This window comes from Notamacropus eugenii, chromosome 1 (genome assembly GCF_028372415.1).
Source record: "Notamacropus eugenii isolate mMacEug1 chromosome 1, mMacEug1.pri_v2, whole genome shotgun sequence".
In the NCBI taxonomy this organism is placed as follows: domain Eukaryota; kingdom Metazoa; phylum Chordata; class Mammalia; order Diprotodontia; family Macropodidae; genus Notamacropus; species Notamacropus eugenii.
This window is the reverse complement of record NC_092872.1, coordinates 379,877,233-379,899,836: the sequence shown is the minus strand read 5'-3', so window position 1 is coordinate 379,899,836 and position 22,604 is coordinate 379,877,233. Positions and strand designations below refer to the sequence as shown.

Here is a 22,604-nt window from a genome sequence, read left to right as displayed (position 1 = left end):
TATGGTCTATGACCTGTTTTCACCTCTCACTATATGGCCCAGAATTCATAGTCCCAACCATTTGCCTTCCTTTTGGTGTATTGTTTAATGAGGGGAAGTAGAGGTTTTTAATATGCATTCCTGATAATAGGACATCATTAGAACTCCTTGGTGAGTTTTCCCTTTTCCCCATTTTCCTTCTTTTTTCTATACCTCCTGCCAGCACTGGCATACCTGCAGAATTCCACATTAGAGCTTGGTCTGGCTCCCCCAGTAGTACCTCCGTGAAGGTCCCAGGGGAGCCCCAGTGCTCACAGGATTACCCTCTTTCCCCATCTCTTCCCCACCAGGTCTCCTCTCCACAGCTCGGCAGCTGGATCGTGAAAACAAGGCTGAACATATCCTCGAGGTGGGTAATAGCAAGAAAGCAATTATGTAGGATTGATTTGTAGGATTCGCCAGGGGATGTGAAAGAAGTGGCCAGGCTAGGACATGTTGGAACCCAGCGTGGGGTCATGAAAGTCCTGAATCATCACAGCTAGACTGAGTCCTCAGGAACCCCTAGATTGGAATGGGGAAGGACTGGGATCAGGCACCCTGAAGGCTGAGGAAGCCAGCACAGTTAGGTCTCTAGGGAGAGATCCCAACAGAGAGGGAAATTTGGGAGGGAAACACAACCCATCCCCATCCAATCTCCACTGATTTTCTTTTCCCTCTCTATTCATAATGACCTTTTTCTTGGACCTGGAATGTTCTGGAATCTTTTTAACAAGTAGAACTCTTTTTCCTCACTCCTTGCTCCCCTCCCAACTATCTCCTAGAATCATAAAATTAAGCAGTTGGAAAGGATCTCAGAAGTCATCTAGGCTAACTCCTGTAGGAGCAGAACACCTATCAAAGCAAGACAAATAGTCTTATCTGCTTGAATATGTACGGTGTTGGGCAGTTTAACAGTTCATAAGACATTGAATAAGCAAATTAGCATAGATAGTATGCTGTTTTTATTATATTGACTTGCCCTATCCATGAGCAATTAACATTAAGTATGCATATGTGTTACAAGAAATTTACTTTTATTTTTTTTCATTGGAGAAGAGGGTAGGAGGGAGAGAAGGTATATTTCCGTTAATTAAAAAAATTGAGAAGGGAGAGTACTACAGATGTGGGATGTTGCATCTACTTTCATATGAGAGCACTGTTAACTACTGTTGTACTTTGTTGCAGAAGACCTCTCACAAAGTGGGAGCATTATGTAAATGTTTGTAATGTAAAAATAAAATACATTAATAAGGCTAAATTGTAAAAATGAATAAAAGGTAAAAACTGACCACTGAAGAGACTAAAAAACAAACAAACAAAAAAAGACAAACTATTCTGCTATTGGTCTGTCTTGTTAGAAAATTCTTCCTTATTGTAGAAGCATATCAGATCTGGAGAGGACTTCAGAAGACATCTTGTTCTACCTAGACATTTTATAGAAGAGGAAACTGAGACCCCAGAGAGGAAAAAATAACAATGGCAAAGCTACAACTCTTCATTTACAGAAAGCATAGGTTATTTTTAGTAATCATAGGTATATAAGAAATAATTAGTTCTCTATAAGGTCAATATGAGTCACCTGTGTGGTAGGGCAGCCAAAAAAGTTAATGTTTTTTTTGGGCTGCTTGAATTGAAGCATAATATCCAAGATGAAGGAAGTGATAGTATCACTCTCCTCTACCCTAGTCAGAATACATCAAGAGGGTTTTATACTCAATTCTTGGCTGAACACTACATTTTAGAAGAGACCTTAACAAAGTGGAGGGTATTCAAAACAGAGCAGCCAAGATGGCCAATTCAACAAGTGTTTAATAATTAACTGTCTCTTATGTGCTGTACGTCATGCTAATTGTGAAAACCATTCCCTGTGAGAATCTGTTAAAGGAACTAGTAATGATTTGCCTACAGAAGACTTGGGATGGGAGAAGAATATGGTAACTTGTTTTCAAGTATTTAAAAAATTTTAGCGTAGAAGAGAGATTATATTTAGGATGGTAAATTTATCATTAGGGGAGATTTAGTGGTCATTTAGTTTAGCTCTCTCATTTTGTAGATAAGAAAACTAAGGGTCAGAAGTAAAGGGGCTTGCCTGGGTTCGTACAGGTAATATATACCCAGTACTTGAATCCAAATCCTCTGGAGAATTTGCAAAGGGGCATATTGACATGCAGTTTAAGGAAAGCCTTGTAGTAACTAACTATCAAAAAGAGAAAGGGACTACACTGGAAAATGGAATGTTTTCTATCATTAGAGTTCTTTCAATGAAGCAGAGAGGCTTGATAAGGGGATGAACTTCCTAAAAATGAAGCTACCTGTCAAGTGGAATGGTTTACCTATCAGTAGCAGTAAGATCCCCATCACTAAAACTTTTCAGGTAGAGGTGGGAGTTGATTCGCTAGCTGGAAGGTTGGACTAGGTGACCTCAGAGACTCTTTCTATGTCTAAGAGTCGTTGATTCTATGTAGTTCCCTCTATGCCTCACCCTTCTTTCTTTCCTGGTTCCTTGCTTCCTACTTGCAAGTTGTCAGAAATAGTCATTGTAGATTTGAGAATGATACAGGATAAGCTTACTGCTTTTGAACCACAGGTACTCAGTCATTATATGATTATCTGCTTCCAGGTGGCTGTACAAGACAATGGCAAACCAAGCCTGCAGTCCACTTCCAGAGTAGTAGTGCGCGTCTTGGATGTCAATGACAACTCCCCCACTTTTTCCCACAAACGCTTCAAAATCCGTCTTCCAGAGCGGCAAGCCTCCACTGTACCAGGACCTGTGTACAGACTGGTGGCTTCAGACCGTGATGAAGGCCCCAATGGCCAGGTGACCTATAGCATTGAGGAGAATGACGAGGAGGCCTTCACCATTGATCCTGAGACAGGCGTGGTGTCTAGCAGTGTCAACTTCCCTGCTGGCGTTTACAACATCCTCACGGTGAGAGGATAGAAGGGGTAGTTATAGGCCCTAATCATAGTCTACCCACAAGGAGCCCCTGAGGTGGGGGATGGGAGAAGAAGCCTAACCAATCAGTAGGAAAAAGGAGGAGAAAAAGAGCCTTGTGCTAGACCAAATCCAAAGCCTCTCCTTTCCCCCACAAATACTTTTCTTTGAACCTATCTCAAGGTCTGAAATTGCATTTTTAGAGCTTCTTCCTTTGAGTTAAAGCAGGAGCTGGCATACTTTTTATGGGAGATGATCCATTTTGTGTAATATTCTTAAAGCATACTTGTTTTAAAATAATATTTTAATTTCCCCCCATTAAATGTAAAAATAATTTTTAACCTTTTTTTAGTTTTGAATTCCAAATTCCATCTCTCCCTCCCTTCCCTCCCCCTCCCTGAGATGGTAAGCAATCTGATATAGGCTATACATGAGCAATCATGTAAAGCATTTCCATATTAGTTATTTTGTGCAAGAAGACTCAGAGACAGAAAGAGAGACAGAGAGAGAAAGGGACAGAGGGGGGGGAGAGAGAGAGAGGGAGAGAGAGAGACAGAGAGAGAAAGGGACAGAGAGAGAGAGACAGAGAGAGAGAGACAGAGAGAGAGAGAGAGGGACAGAGAGAGAGAGACAGAGAGAGAGAGAGAGACAGAGAGAGAGAAGGACAGAGAGAGAGAGACGGAGAGAGGGGGAGAGAGAGAGAGAGAGAGAGAAGGAAGGAAGGAAGGAAGGAAGGAAGGATGGAAGGAAGGAAGGAGGAAAAACAGCATGCTTCAGTCTGTATTCAGATAACATCAGTTCTTTCTCTGGAGGTGGATAGTATTTTTCATCATGAGTCCTTTAGGATTGTCTTGGTTCATTGTATTGCCGAGAATAGCTAAGTCATTCACAGTTTTTCATTGGAAATATTACTGTTCCTGTGTACAATGATCTCCTGATTCTGCTCAACTCGCTTTGTATCAGTTCATGTAAATTTTTCCAGGTTTCTTTGAAATCATCCTTCTTGTCATTTCTTATCACACAGTAATATGCCATTACAATCACACAATCTTCAACTTGTTCAGCCATTCCCCAACTGATGGGCATCTCTTCAATTTCTAATTCTTAACCACCACAAAAAGAGCTGCTATAAATATTTTTGTACAAGTAGCTCCTTTTTCTTTTTTATTTAAATTAGAATATACTTTTTGACAAGCCACATTCTACTTTATACTTACAAGTTTTTCAATAAATACCCAAGAGATTTTACAAAGATTCCATCTGTACCAGTTCATCTTAGTCATTTTATACAAGCTGTCACTTAATATATGTTTTGGGGGATTGCGATGATATAGTAGAAGGAACAAAATGAAAACTATTGACACTTCAAAGAGAGGAAATGATTTGTCTAAGTTCCTTTAGCTAGTAAATGTTGGTGCCAGGACTGGAGTCCAAATGTTTCCACTGTAATATAACTGAAGCTCCTTATTGGTCTAGAAAGTGAAAAAAAAAGCAATGAGCTCTTCCTGCGTTCTCATCGGCGTGTTTGTACAGTAAGTGGAACCGATTAGCTGTTTATCACCGAGGAAGGCTGTAAGAACCAGGCCCTGGGGAGATGAGGTATGGGGGCTGAGGTAGGAGGAGGGAAGCACTCAGCTATAAACCCTGGGGGGATGGTTGCTAAATGCTGAGAGATGACTAGAGAGAAGAAGCCCAAGTCAGAATTTGTGTTTTGGGCAGTGCCTGTTGGCAAAGGGATTTAGTTCTCCGAGCCTGGGCTAGCAACCTGTAGCATATTTGTGTATTTAAAGAAATGAATCAACAAAGTGGTGAAGACTCATTCAAATATGTATTTTGGCTAAAGGCAGTATGTATGTCAATCAGCTAGCACTTACTAAGGACCTACTACATGCCAGGCACTGTGTTAAGGACTGAGGATACAAAGAAAGGCAAAAACAGTTCTTGTTTTCAAGATCACATTCTCCTGGGGAGACAACACACAAGCAACTACATACCAACAAGGTACACACAGGACAAATGGCGGTTAGTCTAAGTAGATTTAAAGAATCACATGTGATTCTCAAGTTTATCTTTGCTGACTCTTGGATTGAGGTCGTATCTCTTATTAAAATCCTGGCTTAGTTTCCTATGAGCTATGTGACATCTGACAAATCATTGAAATTCTTTAAGCCTCAGTTTCTTCATCTGTAAAATGGGAGTAATGATAATTAATAATAATAATATTAATAATACACTGCCTACCTTATAGGTTTATTATAGGAAAAGTGCTTTGTAAATTGTAAGGTACTGTACAAATAATATGACCTCTTGTTATTAAGATAGACATAGGGACTGGTCCTGTGATTTCATAGGTCCTGGGGAGAGTTGTCAAACACTCAGCCCAGGAAGCCTGGGCCCACAGTACTTCAGAATTGGTCCTGAACCAGAAATATCAAATGCAGTGACAACACTCCCAAATGTGGCCTGAACCAGATGAAAATGTAACTGGGAAATATTTAACAAAATAAATAAAGATACAATAGAAGATAGATAATGTTAATATGTGGTTTTTAAATCAATATGCTTTTCCCAGGTATCCTTAGGTATGGTTTAGTAACCCCTGTTTCTATTTGAGTTTGACACCATGGCTCTAGAGAATGTCCAGGGAGGAAATTCCTTCTCCCAACACGTCACCTCCTTCTATGGAACTTTTGGTCTTAGAGAACTGCCAAGAGTGCTGAGTTAAATGATCTCCCCAGGGTCTCACAGACAGTGCGTGTCAGAAGTGGGACTCCAATCTCAATCTTCCTCTATTTAAGGCCAGCTCTCCATCCCCTGCTCTCAGTAAACTGCTGTTAAAATGCATATACATATATATGTGTGTGTAGATGTATGTATATACATATACATATATATACATTATACATATACACATTATACACACACACACACACACACACACACACACACATATACATACCTTTGGCAATGCTGTCTTTGAAGGGCACTGCCTGGGGCCCACTGACCTAAGTGGAAAGACCTGTTATCTCTAGCTCCCACTTGAATAATGAATGTACCTTTCATCCCAACCTCCCACTAGAAATCATGAGACTAGGATGCCAATCCTCATTTGGTGACAAACTTGCTTTGTGGTCCTGGTCAAGTCTCATCCTATCTCTGGGGGTCGATTTTCTTCCCTAAAAATTAGAAAAGGTTAGAGTAGCTAGTTTATAACTCTCTTTTAGCTCTGATGGTTTTTCATGATCTTTAAGCAGATTAGCACTCATGCAGGTCTAAGTCCCCTCCACACAGGGTAAGTGGAAGGGTAGGATAAGTAACACTCATGCTTAGAAGTATTTCTCCATGCTGACTGCCCAGTGTCACCCTTGGCTATCCAGGGTAATATGTGTCCTTCTCCATACTCCATTGGGGAGAATTGGCCTAATCCATTGTGGCATGGGTAGGCAATGAGATGGGGTGAGAATATTGTTTACATTACATATTGGGAAACTGAGGCCCAGAAAGGTTGGATAATTTGTCCAAAATGACAAGCATGCCAGGGGAGCCAGAATTGTACCCTTCTACTTTCCTCAGTTTTTTCCCCACCAAATTTTAGGTTTGCAAGCATTTTGGTTGTTGAACTTAATTGACCAGATTCAATTGAACAAGCATTTCTGAAAAAAGCAAGGCCTTGAGCCAGGCTTACCAAGACAGAAAAACCACAGATCATGCCCTCAAGGAGTTTACAGTGTAATAGATGTGGGAAGGATGGGTTCAGAAATAAATAAGATAGAAGGGAGCATGAAATATGCATGAAGGAAAGGACTAAGCAAAGTGAGGTGGAAAAATAGAGTGGGGAGAGAGCCTCTTTCCTTGGGAAGGATCAAGGAAACATTCATGGAGTTGTTCACTTGTTTCATTCTAATCTGCCTCTTTGTGACCCCATTTGGAGTTTTCTTGGCGAAGACAATAGAATGGTTTTGCCATTTCTTTCTCCAGCTCATTTTACAGATGAAGAAACTGAGGCAAACAGGGTTAAGTGACTCACCTAGGATCACATAGCTAATAAGTGCGTGAGGCTAGATTTGAACTCCAGTCTTCCGGACTCCAGACCTGGTACTCTATCCACTGCCCCACCTTGCTGCCCACTACATGGAGTACGTGGCACCTAATTTGGACCTTGAAGGAAGGGATTTCAGCCGATAGAAATAAGGAGTAGTCCACTCTAGGGAAAAGGGGTAAGAGACTGAATGAGTTAAGGTACCAAGAAGGAACAGGTGTAGAGGGGAATGAGGGAGAAAAAAGGTAGTCTAGTTTTGTTGGAATGTCAGTCAGGCAACAAGCCTACATAATAAATTAAGCATTTATTATGTTCCAGGCACTATAAAGTATAGCTAGGGATATAATATGAGGCAAGACTGGAAAGGCAGTCTGGAACCTAATTATAGGTGGCATTAAGAGCTAGGTAGTGCATGCGTAGTCAGGAAACATTTATTAAATGCTTACTATGTGTCAGGCACTATACTAATTGCTGGGGATACAAAAAGAGGCAAAAGACAGTCCCTGCCCTCAAAGGGGTCATGATCTAATGGGGGAGACAACCTGCAACAAATATGGACAAACAAGCTATATACAGGATAAAGAGTAAATAATTAACAGAGGGAAAGTACTAGAATTAAGTGGATTTGGGGAATACTTCCTGTAGAAGATGGGGTATTAATTGGGACTTAAAGGAAGCCAGAGAAGTCAGTAGGTAGAGATGACATGGGAGAGTATTCCATAAATGGGGAACTGTTAGAGAAAATCCTCAGAGCCAAGAGAAGGTGTGTCCTGAGGAACTGAGAAGATGGTGTTGCCCTCTGTTGTAATAGGGAAGGTAGGAGCTTGGGAGGGTTGGAAAAGATAATGAGTTCCGCTTTGGATTATGTTTAGTTTAAAATGCTACTGGATATTTACTAGACAGTGCATAGAGCGCTGGACTTGAAGACAGGAAGAATTTGGCCTCAGACTGGAGAACTTCATAAAACAAATCCCCTTAATAAAAGGATTTGTACTGTAAAACTCAAAGTCAGTCAAAAGACCTTGCCCAAGGACCTAGAAGGCCTTGAAGCCACAAGTTCCCCACCCCTCTCTAGCTGTTAGACTTTGGGAAAGTCAATTAAACTTCTTAGCCCCAATTTCCTCAACTATAAAAAGGGAATATTGATAGCACTTACCTCCTAATCCCTAACCCTAAGGATCAAAGATGATAAATATGCAAGTTATGTTGTCTAAGTGCTAACTATTATTATTGATTATGATTTAAAAGGCTATGCTTTCTTTTGTAGAAAATAGAGCACCACTGGAAATTTTTGAACGGGAGAAGTACATTCTCAGAGCCATGTATTGGAAAGGTTACTGGAATAGCAGAGTGAAGAATGAACTAGAGGGAAGGTAAAGTAGGGGCAAGAAGTCAGATTAGGAGATGGACTGTAATGAAAGTAGAAAGGAAGGAATGGAAGTGGGAGATGGTGTCGTTAGAAGACTCAGTTAGAACGTCAGTTGTGTGGCAATTAATTGGTCATTTGGGTGAAGATTGGGAAAGAGTCAAAGACAACTCCAAGGTTTTGAGCTTAGGTGACTGGGTGATGCATAAACAGAAATAAGGACCCTGGGAGAAAGGGCAAGTTTTTGGATGATAATGAGTTCAGCTTGCAATAATAGTTTATGGTGTCAGTAGGAAATCCAGGTGGAGACTTTTTAGCAGTTAGAGTTATGGAACCTGAGCTCAGGGGAATGTTCAGGGCTGGAGTTATTCATTTGCACTGAGGTGATAATTGAATCTATGGAAGCGGATGAGATCACCAAGGAAAGGATTATACAGAGAAGAGCCAAGAACTAAACCTTGGAGGATTTTACGTCCAGGTGTAGAGGTAGTATGAGGAGCCAGGAAAAGAGAAGATGAGCAATCAGAGGCAAGGAGTCATAAAGATGTAGTGTTTATTAAGCCAAGAGAAGAGAGGGCATCAGGAAGGAAGAGTGGTTGCATGTGCTGAATGTTGAAGAGAGGTAAAAGAAAATGAGGGCAGAAGAATGCCATTGGGAATGCCATTGGTGACTGAAGAAAGCAGCTTCCATAGTATGGTTGGGACACTTGCCAGACTGCAAATGCTGAGAAATGAATGGGTGGTATGGAAGAATACAGTAACAAGTATAGACTACTCTTTTCAGAAGCTTGACAATATGAAGGTGAAGAGAAAAATAGGATAATAGCTTAAAGCAGTGTGTCATGTTAAAATAAAAATGAGAGCTGCTAAACTGCACATAAAGTTTTGTGTGGGCTGAATATTGACTTAGAAGATCACATATATATATACATACATGTATATATATGTATATATATCAACACATTAAAATATATTGGGAACTACATTTTAATCTGGTTCAGATTGCACTTGCGAGTGTTGTGGACTGTGTGTTTAACACCTCTGACTTAAAGGACCTGCAGGATCAGAGAAATATAATTTTCAGATGGGGAGACCCAAGGTGTTTGATACTTGGGAAAAAGGAAATAGCAGAGTGGGAGAGATTGAAGATACAGAGGAGATGCTTGATTGAGGAAACACAGAACAGGAAGGCGGGAGGGTGCTTCAGGGGGTACCATTGTGACACAGCAGAACGGCTAACTGCATCTCAGAATCTGAGCTCAAATCCCAGGTCTTCTACTTGTTGCCTGTGCAGCCTTCAGCAAGTTGGTTCACCCCTGTGGGCATGCAAAATGAGATCCTACAATTCTTGATCACAGCTTCTAAAACTTGATAGAAAGAGAGGAGGAGTAAGGACGCTAAGAGTTATGAGAATGAAAAGAAACATGTTGAGGAAGATCATTTCAGATGTCTTACCTATTAGTCAAGTATTTATTGAAGTATTCTGATGAGAGTGGAGGGGAAAGGAATGAAGTGGGCAGCTTTAGAAGGCATGGGGAGGAAAAGGAGGCTTGGAACTTCTGGGGTAGAAATGTGATTGAGTCAATAGGAGATGAGCAAAGATATAATTATACAGCACTGAGAGCTCAGTTGAGGTAGACAGCATCCATTTGTAATGGACTAGGCAAGTACAATTTTATGAGTGACTCCATCAGTATTCCCCACCTTGAGAGAGGGAGTGTAGGAGTCTGGTGATTGGAATTTCCCAGGTTTGAAGATAAGAAGTGAATAAGAAAGAAGGTCGAAGGTCAAGAAATGCAAGGGTGGAAGAGGAGGTCTTGTTGAAATAGATTATCATGGGGTAGAGACATTATGGAGAAGAGTGAGGTCAGATCAACCTTGATAGACCCAGAAAACAGGAAGAAATTAAAGGACCAAAGATCCCAATAAAAGTGAATCTGGGATTGAAGATTGAGGGATGTTGCCGATACCTGGTTCTTTTAGCTGTTTCGACATTCTTCTGGAAAATAGCAATCCATTCAATTCTTGATTGGTGACATGTTACAGACAAGGAAACTGAGATAGAGAAAAACCAGGGGTCTTGGGTGTCAGAATTAGACAGAGCCATAAGAACTCTTGCTCTTCCTGAGGGGTTCAGGAATCCTCTCCCCAACCCCCATCATTATTTCCAAGACCTTTCCAGTAGGTTCTCAACTAACTCCTACTGCATATAAGTAAAACAAACAAACCATAAACTCCTTTGTTTAGCTGTTAAAGCCTTGCTCAACCCAGCTTTCTACCTTCACTGAATGTTACTCCCCTTCCTGCACTCTGGACTACAGGCAAACTGACCAATGACACCCCATCTCCATGCCTTTGATGGGTTGTGCCACGTGCCTGAAACACACTCCTTCCTTTTCTCTGCCTCATGGAGAACGCTTTTTTCTTTATGATATAACTATTGTACCATCTTCTGCAAGAAGTCTGCCTGTGCTGATCCCCACCCCATCTAAGTGCTAGTGACCTCCCTTCCCAGCTACGTTGTCTATACTTTTTGTATTTGCTATTTGTGTTTTTATATGACCTTGTTGTCTGCCTCGTTAGAATGTGAGCTCCTTTCAGTTAGGGATTTTTCTGTTCTTTGAACTTATATCCCCCACACCTGGCATATAACAGGAACTTTAATAAACATTTATTGATTGATGGATGGTTCTATTTGCAGATCCAGGCAGTAGACAGTGGGCAGCCATCACGTTTCTCCAGCGTCAGGCTGCATATAGAATGGATCCCTCGGCCCAGCCCTTCGGGAAAGCTGTGGGCCTTTGATGAGCCCCACTACAACTTCGCTGCCATGGAGACTGACCCTGTGAATCATATGGTGGGCATGGTCAGTGTTGAGGACCCACCTGGCCTGCTGTGGTTCAACATTTCTGGTGAGCTGGGGTCTGGGCCTCTTTTCTACAGCCTAGACACAAACTTTTAGTGGTTACTTCTCTCTATCATATTCTAGGTGCAACTGAGCTAACTCCATTAAGGGAAGGCCTCAATAGGTTTGGGGGTTGGGAGGGAAGGATTTGTCTCACTAAATCCCCAAGAGATGTCAGTGGGTTTAACTCTCTCCCTGTTCCAGTTTTATAAGATAAGCTTGCTGCTTTCTGGAGTCTTGGGAAGGGTACTTAGATATTCCAGTGCCTCTTTGGGGCACCTAGAATCCCTGTCAGGGATTCTTTGCTAAAGATTATCTGCCTCCCATTTCATACTCTACTCCCCATTTCCAAATCTTTACAACAAAACACACACACACACACACACACACACACACACACACACACACACACACACACACACACACACACACACACACACACCTTGGAGTTTATTGGCTAAAGTCCTGTGGTAGTGAGGAACCTAACTCTTCCTTGACCAGAGCCCATGGATCTTGTTTCTGTCTCACTCCCCACTCCTCCTGACACCCAGGTGGTGATGAGGACATGGACTTTGACATTGAGATGACCACAGGCAGCATGGTCATTGCCAGGCGCCTGGACTCCAGGAGGAAGGCAAGCTATAACCTGACAGTGGAGGTGACGGATGGCTCTCGCACAATCACCACCCAGGTAAGAGTTGACCAGGTCTCTTGACCAGCAGAGCTGGGTAATCTTTTCTTCTCTCAGTCCTTCATTCCCCACCTCACCTTCCTTTTCATCCTGTGTGTTTCTATCAATCATCTTCTCCTCTTCCCCTCTTCTTTTTTTCCCTCTTTTAATTCCTCTTGCTCCTTTTCCTTCTCCATTTTTCTCTCTCACTCTTTTTCTTTACACTTTGCAGTGGACTTGGAGTTCCAATCCTATCTCAGGCCTTTACTAGTTGTGTGACCATGGGCAAGTCACTTAACCTCACTGGGCCTCAGTTTCCTCATTGGTAGAATTAAAGTACTGGAATTGGTGGATTTTAGGGCTCCTTCCAGCTCTGTCTGTGATTTTGTGATCCTATCATCATTTCTTTTTGCTACTCTCTCTCTCATTTCTTCCTTTTTTTCTCTTTTGTCTCCCTTAATTTCTTCTCATCTCTTTTCTACTACTCTTCCCCTTCACTCTTTTTCTTTTCTCCAACTGCCTATTGGACGTCTTAAATTGGATATCCTGGAACATCTTAAAGTTGACATGTCCACAACTGAGCTCATTATCTCTCCCTCCAACATCTCCCCTTTTCCAAACTTCCCTATTGCCATCAAGGGTACCACCATCCTCCCAGTCCCCCAGGCTCACAGCCTAGGTGTCATCCTTGACTTTTCACTCCCGTATCCAATCTGTTGCCAAGGCCTTTTTTCACCTTTGCAACATCTCTCAAATATACTCTCTTTTCTGCTCTGACACTGCCACCACCCTGATGCAGGCCAGCACCTGGACTATTGCAAAAGCCTCTAGTACCTTGCCCATAGTGGGCACTTAACTTTCTTATCAAAGACCTTCATGGGGTAACTAGGGGGGTTAGCTAGGTTCAAGGGTACGGTCATATTAGTTATTTTATTTGTATTATTTCAAATTGCTTTCCAAAAAGGTTATCCTAATTCACAGCTTCACCAACAATGCACTAGTTTATCTTCCTGTAACTCCTCCAACCTTGATTATTTCCATTCTTGCCATCTTTAGGAACAACTAACATTTTTGCTGTCTTTGCCAATTTGCTGGGTGTGAGGTGAACCTGGAGGGTTGTTTTCATTTGCTTTCCTCTTATTAGTAGTGATTTGGGGTATGCTTTCTTATGGTTGTTAATAGTTTGCAGTTCTTTTGAGAAGTATCTGTTCATATCCTCTGACCACATACATTAGGGAATAGTTTTTGGTTTTACACACACACACACACACACACACACACACACACACACACACACACACACACACACACACACACACACTTCTTGTTTATATATCTTAGATTCTAAACTCTTATCAGAGAAATTTGATTCAAAGATTTTTTTTTTCCATTTGTTTCCCTTCTTATCCTAGATGCATTAAATTTGTGTGGAAGCTTCACAATTTCATGCAATCAAAGTTATCTATTGTGTCTTTTGTAATTGCCTCCTCGGTTAAGAATACATATCTCATCCACAGTTGTGTATCCAATTAGAAAGTATTATGGGACTAGAGATCACAGATTCTTGTGCAAGGGGGACCTCAGAAATCATCATCATGACAGCTGACTTTTATATAGTACCTACTTACTATGAACCAGGCATTATATTAAGTGCTTTACAAATATTATCTCATTTCATCTTCATAACAACTCTGGGAGGTAGGTGCTATTATTATCTCCAATTTATAGATGAGGAAACTGAGGCAAACAGAAGTTAAATGATTTACTCAGAGTCACACAGCCAGTAAGTGTCTGACTTCAGATTTGAACTCAGGTCTTCCTGACTCCAGGTCTAGCATTCTATCCACTGTGGTACCAGCCACCTATGACCCAAGCTAGTTCATCTAGCCCAAACCACACTTGGGCAGGAACCCTCTTTACAAAATCCCTGGCATATGGTCACCAGCTTCTATTTGAAGACCTCTAGAGATGGGAAGTTTCTTTTTTCCTGAGTCAGCCAATTCTACCTCAGGACCAGTTGTTGGGATGTTTGATTTCATTTTTGTTTTCATAGGAAATGTAAATCTTCTTTGCCTCTACTTTCATCTAGTATTTCTAGTTCTATCCTCCAGGGCTGAATAAGATAAGTCTAAGGCTGCATGAGAGGTGCATAGTGTAGCAGAAAGAGTGGTGCCAGTAGACCTGGATTTGGGTTCCTGGCTCAGCCACAGTTGTAAAAACAACTCTAAAACAAAGGGGTTGGACTCAGTGACCCTTCTAGCTCTAACTCTAAAATCCTTAAATATAGCCTTGTAGAGAAGGGAAGACATTAACCATGTTTCTCATCAACCTTTTCCTTTTCAGGCTAAATAGTTCTATTTCCTTCATGGGTTATCGGCCTGTGCCTGAGCCTCCAGGCCCCTTGTTCACCCCTGCTATGAGCATTCTACAGCTTACAAAATACATCTCCTAAAATATGGTACCAACAACTGAACAAAGAATTTGAGGTGTAGTGGGCAGGGCAGAGTACAGTGGGGATTAACTCCCTTATTCTAGAGACCATGCTTCTGGCCATGTAACCTGAGATCACATTAACTTCCTGACCATTAGGACTCACCCTAAAGATAGGCCAGCTGGGCCCCATGATCTGAAGAGGTACAAGGGAATACTCCTATATCCCATAAAATATTGTCCCTATTGACCTGCCACTGATCCATAAAATTCTACCAAAGTTTCTTAGAGACATAACCTTAGAGGCAGTTAGGTGGTGCAGCGATCAAGCACTGTGCCTGGTGTCGGAAAGACCTGAGTTCAAATTTGACCTGAGACACTTAGTTGTGTGACTCTGGGTAAGTCATTTCATTTCAGTCTGCTTCAGTTTCTTCATCTTTAAATGGAGCACCTATCTCCCAGGACTGCTGTGAGGACAGAAGGAAAGAACATTTGTAAAGCACTCTGCAGGTGTCAATGAGCTAGATAAGCATTAATGTAATATTATTATTACAACTTGATATTCTTTCTTTTGGGGGGAAGGAAGGCTTTGTTCCCTATTAAAGCACTCATTTCTCTGGGTAGGCTGTTCACACATGAAGGGATTCTGAGTCATTTACACCTGAGTGTAAATGTATCATGTCAGAGGGAGGTCTCTAAGGGTGTGTCCCAAGGAAAGGGAATAATCATTTGTATAGCACAGACTATGTTCCAAGTGTCTCTTCTGAACATTATCTCATTTGATCCTCACAACAACTCTGCAATGTAGGTGCTATTATCCTCATTTTACAGTTGAAGAAAATGAGGCTGGCAGAAGTTAGGTCACTTGCCCTGGATCTGTCTTTGACCACGTTGCTCTCAAGCATTTTCATCAATGATTCAGATAAAAACAAAGGTGGCATGCTAATTAGATTCCGGATTGTGTACACGAACCTGGGAATGATAGCTAGCACATTGGATAATAGATGTAGCATCCCAAGAGATCAAATGAACAGTTCAAAGTGATAGATCAAATGTGGTAAGATGGAATGTAATAGGGACAAATGTAATGCCCTTATCTGGACTCAAAATATCTACTGGATGAGTAGTGGATAGGAGATGAGAGAAGATAGGAGATGTAGGAGATAAAAAAAAAATCAAGTCTTGGGCAGCTAGGTGACACAGTATATAGAATGCTGGGTCTGGAGCCAGGAAGATGGGTTCAAATCTGGCCTCAGACACTTATTAGTTGTGTGACCCTGGGCAAGTCACTTAACCTCTGCTTACTTCAGTTTCCTCATCGGTAGGGAAATAGGGACAATCACAACACCTACAGGTTGTTGTGAGGATCAAATGAGACAGGAATTGCAAAGTGCATGGTGCTTGGAACATAGTAAGTTCTATATAAATGTTAGCTATTATTATTAATTAAATTTGAGTCAACAATGTCACATGGCAGCCAAAAAAATCAATTAATAGGCAGCATTAATATAGGCATGGTGTGCACAAAAAAGGAACATAGTAGTCTGGCCAGACCATATTTATAATGCAGTATGCTTAGTCCTGAGTGACATATTTTATGAAAAACTCTGACAAAATGGAGGCATATCCAGAGGAATGTGACCAGGATAGTGAGAGGACTGGATACCATATTCTAGAAGATCCACTAAAGAACCTGAGAATGTTTAGGAAGGTGAAGAGATGTATGGGGAACGTGATGGCTGTCTTCAGGTATTCCAACGTTGTTATATGGAAGAAGGATTAGCTCAGCGGTGGGGAAACCTGCAGCCTCAAGGCCACATGTAACCTTCTAATTCCTTGCATGTGGCCTTTTGATTGAGTCCAGATTTTACAGAATAATTATGTATTAAGGGGATTTGTTCTGTGAAGTTTGGATCCAGTCAAAGGGACGCATTTGAGGACCTAGAGGGCCATCCATATGTGGCTTTGAGCCTACAGGTTCCCCACCACTGGATTAGCCTTATTTTGCTCAGCAGTATGGACCAAAACTCGGAGGAAAGGGTGGACAATACAGATGCAGAATTCTGTTCAAGATGAAGACAATTTTTCTAATAACTAGAAACATTCATATTCTAAAGAAGATTCCTGCTCAAGCAGGGATTGAATTTGCTGATCTCTGACATTTTTTCCTTCTCTGAGATTCTACGATTTCATAAGAAGTTTTCTGAGAATAGGGTTTGATTGGGAGAGAGGAAGTGGTGCCATTGGGAAGGCAAATGGAAACAGAAACAATGGATGGCACTGGACAACTTAGGGGCAGGGCATCTGGTTCACCTTGCCCCTCTTCCAACCATAGCTCAGGCCACACTTTCCCACCTATTTGTGGGCAGAGTTTCTGCTCCACTCCAGGATAGGATTGTGGGAGTGACTCATCAGGCTAGAATCCACAGCTCTAACAAATCCAGCCACAGCTGGAAATTTCCAGGATGAGACTGGTGGGAGCATGGGGAGTGTCAGTGTAGGGAAGAATGTGGCTAATGATGGATTCCCCAGTTGAATAGGCATCCTCTAGGGGTTATCTAGTTCAACTGCTTGCTTCTAGATGAGTGAACTCTAATATCATCAATATAGATGGTGACTGTTGGAGGAACCATGATCAGATCACCAAGACGGATATTGTAGGTCTCTAACTCATGAGGAACTTGGCTTATCTTGCATGGCTCTAATGGGCAAAAGTATGACCAATGGATCCACATTGCTAGGAGGCAGTTTTCAATTCAATTTAAAGAAGCCCTTTATAAGAGAGTCACCGAACAGTGAAATGGACTCCCATGATAGGTAGTGAGACACCCACCTTTGGAGGTCTTCAGACAGAGTTGAGATGGCCAACCTGCCAGGAATGCCGCAGGGAGATTCCTACATTGGTTTGGAGGTTGGTTGGGCTGGAAACTGTGTAAAATCACTTTGGGCTCCTAAGATTCTTTAATGAGTATTTGCTATTTCTTCTCCCACCTCAAATTTCCCAGGTCTTTATACACCTGATCAGCATCAACCAACATCGACCCCAGTTCCTGGAAGCTCAGTATGAAGTGAAGGTACCCCAAGACACTCCCCCTGGGTTAGAGCTCCTCCGAGTCCAGGCCACAGACCAAGACAAAGGCAAGAGCCTTGTCTACACAATCCAGGGAAGTGTGGACACCCGCAGTACCAAGCTTTTCCAGCTTGATCCAAGCAGTGGCTCTCTGGTGACTGTGGGAAAACTGGAGCTGAGTTCAGGGCTTAGCCGCCACGTCCTGACTGTTATGGTGAGTCCTCTGGGAAAGTGGGCATACATTTAAGGACGTGGTTATTTGAAAGTACAACTTCATGGAGCCTTGAAGGAGCTGCTGCTTCCTGAATGATCTGTTTCTTGATAACAGGAATAACTGTAATAACAATATAACTATCCATTATTTCGCTAAACTACTTTATCCTTTACAAAGTATTTTCACATCTGTTATCTCCTCATATTAATCCTTATGCCACCTCTATGAGGGTGGAAGAATAGGTACAATTTTCCTCATTTTAGTAATGAGGAAACTGAGGCACAGAGAAGTAAAATGATGACTTAGTGGTGGAGCGAGGGTGGAGGCCTGGGTCTTCTGTCCGGCAGTTCACTGTTCTTTCTGTATCATCCTGACTTTCAGGTGAATAGTAGAACCTGGAACATTTGAGCCAGGAGCACTAATCCAAGCTCCGTTCAAGGCAGTGGGTCTTGGAATTTAATTTTCATAAAGTAACAGCTTACTGATGAAGCTGAAGACTTCCTTTATAGACCAGAACATAAGCCTCCTTGTAAAGTAGGGAGATCTTACCATCTACAAAAGTTTATTCTTATACAGCTAGGTGGCAGAATAGGAGACAAGATCTGAGTTCAAATCCAGATTCAGATACTTACTGGCTGTGTGACCCTGGACAAGTCATTTAACCTCCGCCTGCCATTTAACCTCAGTTTCCTTATCTGTAAATTAGAGATAATGATAATATCTACCTTCTGGGGTTGTTGGGAGACTCAAATGAGTTAATATTTGTATTGTTTTGTATTGTTTGCTTTGCAAACTTTAATGTGCTATATAAATGTGAGCTATTATTTATTTTGGAGGCAATTAGAGTTAAGTGACTTGCCCACAGTCACACAGCTAGTAAGTGTCTGAGGCTGGATTTGAACTCAGCTCCTCCTGACTCCAGGGCTGGTGCTCTATCCACTACACTAGCTATTATTATAGTTTATGTCAAGTGAAACAGACTCAGCCTTAGCCCCACCAGGAATGTCCCATCTGAAGAGGAGAGAAAAAAGACTCCAGGGATTCTAGGATGTTATGATGTTTGCTGTTATCGCATAGATTAATGTGTGCAAGGACACATTTTCCACTGTTTTCTCCAAATCACCATAATTGCAATTTGGACATGTCACCACAAGGTGGACAGATATAAACAAATATCACAGAACATTTCTACTTTATAAATTAAAAAAAAACTTATGTTTAAACTTTTAAAATTTAATTTAATTTTTAAACTCATCAATATTCTCTATTGATAGAGATAAGCAAACATAAAATGGAGTTAATTTTCAAGTAAAATATTAAAAACTAAACTTTTTCCATTTTACTTGGGAAAATATTAATATAATAACTTTTATCAAAACAATGTTAGTAACAATTTGTTTGCCCTTCTGGTCCTTTTCCCATCTGTGTAACTGAAAAGTTTTGCAGTTAGTCTCTCTCTCTCTCTCTCTCTCTCTCTCTCTCTCTCTCTCTTTCTCCCTCTCTGTCTCTCTCTGTCTCTCTCCTTTGTATTTTATATTGTTGTAGTCAGCATGTTGACAGCTTTTTATATAACAATAGAACTATTAAAACTACTGAGCATAGGGAGAGGAGAAGGAGGGTGACTACACATGTGGTTTCACTGGGAGTAGCTGGAGAGGTTAAACCTTGCCCAGATTCACACAGCAGAATGTGTCAGCAGTGCAACTTATATTCAGCTTCCCTTGGATCCGAGGCTGGCTCTCTTATCTGCTGCACCCTACTCCTTCTGTAGCAATCATTAATTACCACATTTATAAAAATAACAAAAATTCAGTTACCATTGATGAAGGGTATATGGTACTGTTTTAAATAAGGAATAGATCCTGCCTTCAGGGAACTTACAATCCAGTAAGGGGAAGACATGTCACCTGCATTGAGTCTTGAATGAGGAGAGGCTTTCTCATAGGTCTCATAGGATTTAGAACTAGAATCTTTGTTGTTCAGTCATGTCCAACTCTTCATGGACCATATGATGCCAGTATTATCCATGGAATTTTCTTGGCAAAGATGCTGGAATGGTTTGCATTTCCTTCTTCAGTAGATTAAGGCAAACAGAGGTTAAGTAACTTGCCCAGGGTCACACAGCTAGTAAGTATCAGAGACTGGGTTTGAATTCAGGCCCTTCTGACTCCAGGCTCGGTACTGTATTGATTGAGCCATCTAGCTGCCCAAGAGGGACCTTAGAAGTCATCTGGATCCATCCCCTCATTTTACAAATGAAGACACTGAGGCCCAGAGAAGGGTAGTAATTTGCCCAAGTTCAAATAGTTAGTAGCAGAACTTGATTTCAACTCCAAAGTCAGTACTTTTTCCATTACATCAATGACTCTCAAACTTTTTTTATTTCAGGATCCCTTTACATTCTGTAAGACTATTGAGGACTCTCCAACCAGCTTTTGTTTATGTAGGCTATATCTATCAATATTTACAATATTAGACATTAAAATGCCTTAGTATTATGAAAATAGTTTTGACCTTATGGACCCATTGAAAGGATCCTGGGGACCCTTAGGTGTCCCCACACCACACACTGAAAACTGCTGTATTATGTCATGTTTCATATCTGTTCCTGTCCTCTAGGGGACAGGCTGGGGACGTTGTGGTCTATACATGAGATAAGGGACCTGGGAAAGAGGAGAAAAAAACGCTACTAGATCAATACATGCCCTTATGTTTCTGCATCAAGGGTCTTCTCAGTATTTCCAATGGAAACTGACTTTGAGGTATCCCTTACCCTAGGAGTTACCTCATGTCATCATTTCTTGTCTGTAAGTGACCCCAAATCCAGCTTCAGCATTGTAGAACTATGCTTCTGCATATAAGCTATGATGACTAAAAAATAGATGCCTAACAATCTAGCAGGCCAAATGATGATTGCCTTTTGACCGTTTTCTTTCTGATATGCCTAAGTTCTTTTTTACAAAAGTTTCAATAGTTTTAGCATTTTTACCTCTAGGAACCAGATTGTTTAGGCAGTAGTGGCAACTGCGTCTGTACCTTAAGCTTCCAGTGATGTTCTCCAGCTTCAGAAATCCCCCCATGGCTGATAATTTGTTTGGCTGGGTCTCCTCTAGTATGAAGCAGTTAGGTGGCACAATGGATAGAGTGCTGGGTCTGGAATCAGGAAGACTCATCTTCCTAAATTCAAATCTGACTTCAGACACTTACTAGCTATGTGACCCTGGGCAAATCACTTACCTCTGTTTTGCCTCAGTTTCCTCATTTGTGAAATGAACTGGAGTAGAAAATGGCAAACCACTCCAGGATCTTTGCCAAGAAAACCCCAAATGGGATTATTAAAAGAGGTGGGCACAACTGAACAATAACAAGAACTTTTATCATCAGAGACATTCGACATATGCCAGATGGGGCTTAGATCTGTCACAATCCTCATTCTGTACCTTCTAAGCCTTGAAGCATCAGTATGTAGTAAAAAACATCATTCAGTCTGAGTTGAAAGATATGGGCTTGAATCATGGGTATGTTCCCATCCTTGCCTACCCTCCTTCCCAACTTCCAACCTGGGGCTTCATTTCATTCTGTAAAATTAGGAGATGGAACTAGAGTTCCTGCAAAGTCTCTTCGAGTTTGAAATACTTTTATTTTTCATCTCTTTGAGAGAAAGAAATAGCAAGAATGAAACTTGTGAGCCAACTTAGAGAACCATATAGAGACATAGGGGAAAAAACATATGGAAAACCAGGATTTCTGCTAGGCAGCAGTCTATCTGTATACCCCCACGCCCTTCTTCCCCACTCTCAAACTCCCAAAGCCTGAACTGTGTCAGTCCCCAACAGAAGTTCCTATGTAATCGCAGACACAGCTCCCTTCTCCCTCAAAGCATTCAATACTTACAGTGCCAAGCTGTGTTGGGTGAAGAAAGCAAGACCTGTCTTTTAACCACAAGTCAGACTACCTCTGACTGCAGTTCAAAGTCAAATACAAATGGTTCTGATTGGTCCCTCTTTTCTTCTCTAACATAGACACATACAATGTCAGAGCTGGAATACTGGACAATTAAATCTTATCCGATAGAACAATAGTAGATATTATATTTGTGCAAATAGATAAATAATTTAAAATAAAATATTATATTTGTCCAAATAGACAAATAATAGAATATAGAGAATAAGACAAGGAGAGAAAAATCTGTCTCTTCACTCCCCTTCCCTCCCCAGGTATAGAAGATAGCATGAAGAAGGGCACAGAGATAGAACAAGGCAATATGAGAAGAGAGAGGCATGGTAAATGTGGCCAGAGCTTTAGGCCTGTGGTCAGGAAGACTTGAGTTCAAATCTATCCTCAGACACTTACTAGCTGTGTGACCCTGGGCAAGTCACTTAACTCTGTTTGCCTTGGTTTCTTCTTCCATAAAAAGAAGGAAATGGCAAACCATTCCAAAATATCTTTGCCAAGATAAGCCTAAAAAGGGTCATGAAGAATTAGACATGACTGAAATGACTGAAAGACAGGGATGGTAAATACTACAGCTCGATTGGACTATGGCATATATGAAAGTGAACAAAATATGGAAGTAAGCCTAGAAAGAGAGATTTTATGGTGGGTGTTGAACATTAAAGAAAAGGCAGTTAGTCAGTGGTGAACCATTGAAGATTTCTAAGCAGAGAAATCATATGAACAGGGTAGTATAGTACAATGATTAATGTAAGTTTTAAAGAAATAAAAAAAAGCCTAGGTACAAATAAGTTTTTGTCACTAACCTTTCACTCTTATCAATCACTCCTTAATTTAATCCAAGTTTTTACCAAGTTGTAATAGCTCTAATTCACTATGTACTTTCTGACTTAGAGTGTCTCTAAGATTTGTTCACTGCTACCTCAAGAACTCCTTAAGACAGCTTGCATCACAAGCTCTTTCTATCCAGCCTTTGATCTCTCCCTCTGTCTGGTAATAT

At 41.1% G+C, this 22,604-nt stretch overlaps 1 protein-coding gene across 2 annotated transcripts in view; it reads left to right on the top strand.

Annotated features, from left to right (window-relative positions):
- FAT2 (FAT atypical cadherin 2) overlaps positions 1-22,604 on the top strand; it is a 108,730-nt gene that overhangs the window by 39,463 nt on the left and 46,663 nt on the right. For both annotated transcript variants that reach the window (XM_072630769.1, XM_072630770.1), the window contains 5 exons: positions 330-388; positions 2,639-2,950; positions 11,063-11,273; positions 11,818-11,957; positions 17,372-17,650. In XM_072630769.1, coding sequence (XP_072486870.1) covers positions 330-388; positions 2,639-2,950; positions 11,063-11,273; positions 11,818-11,957; positions 17,372-17,650 — 1,001 coding nt within the window. The remainder of the gene's footprint in view (positions 1-329; positions 389-2,638; positions 2,951-11,062; positions 11,274-11,817; positions 11,958-17,371; positions 17,651-22,604) is intronic.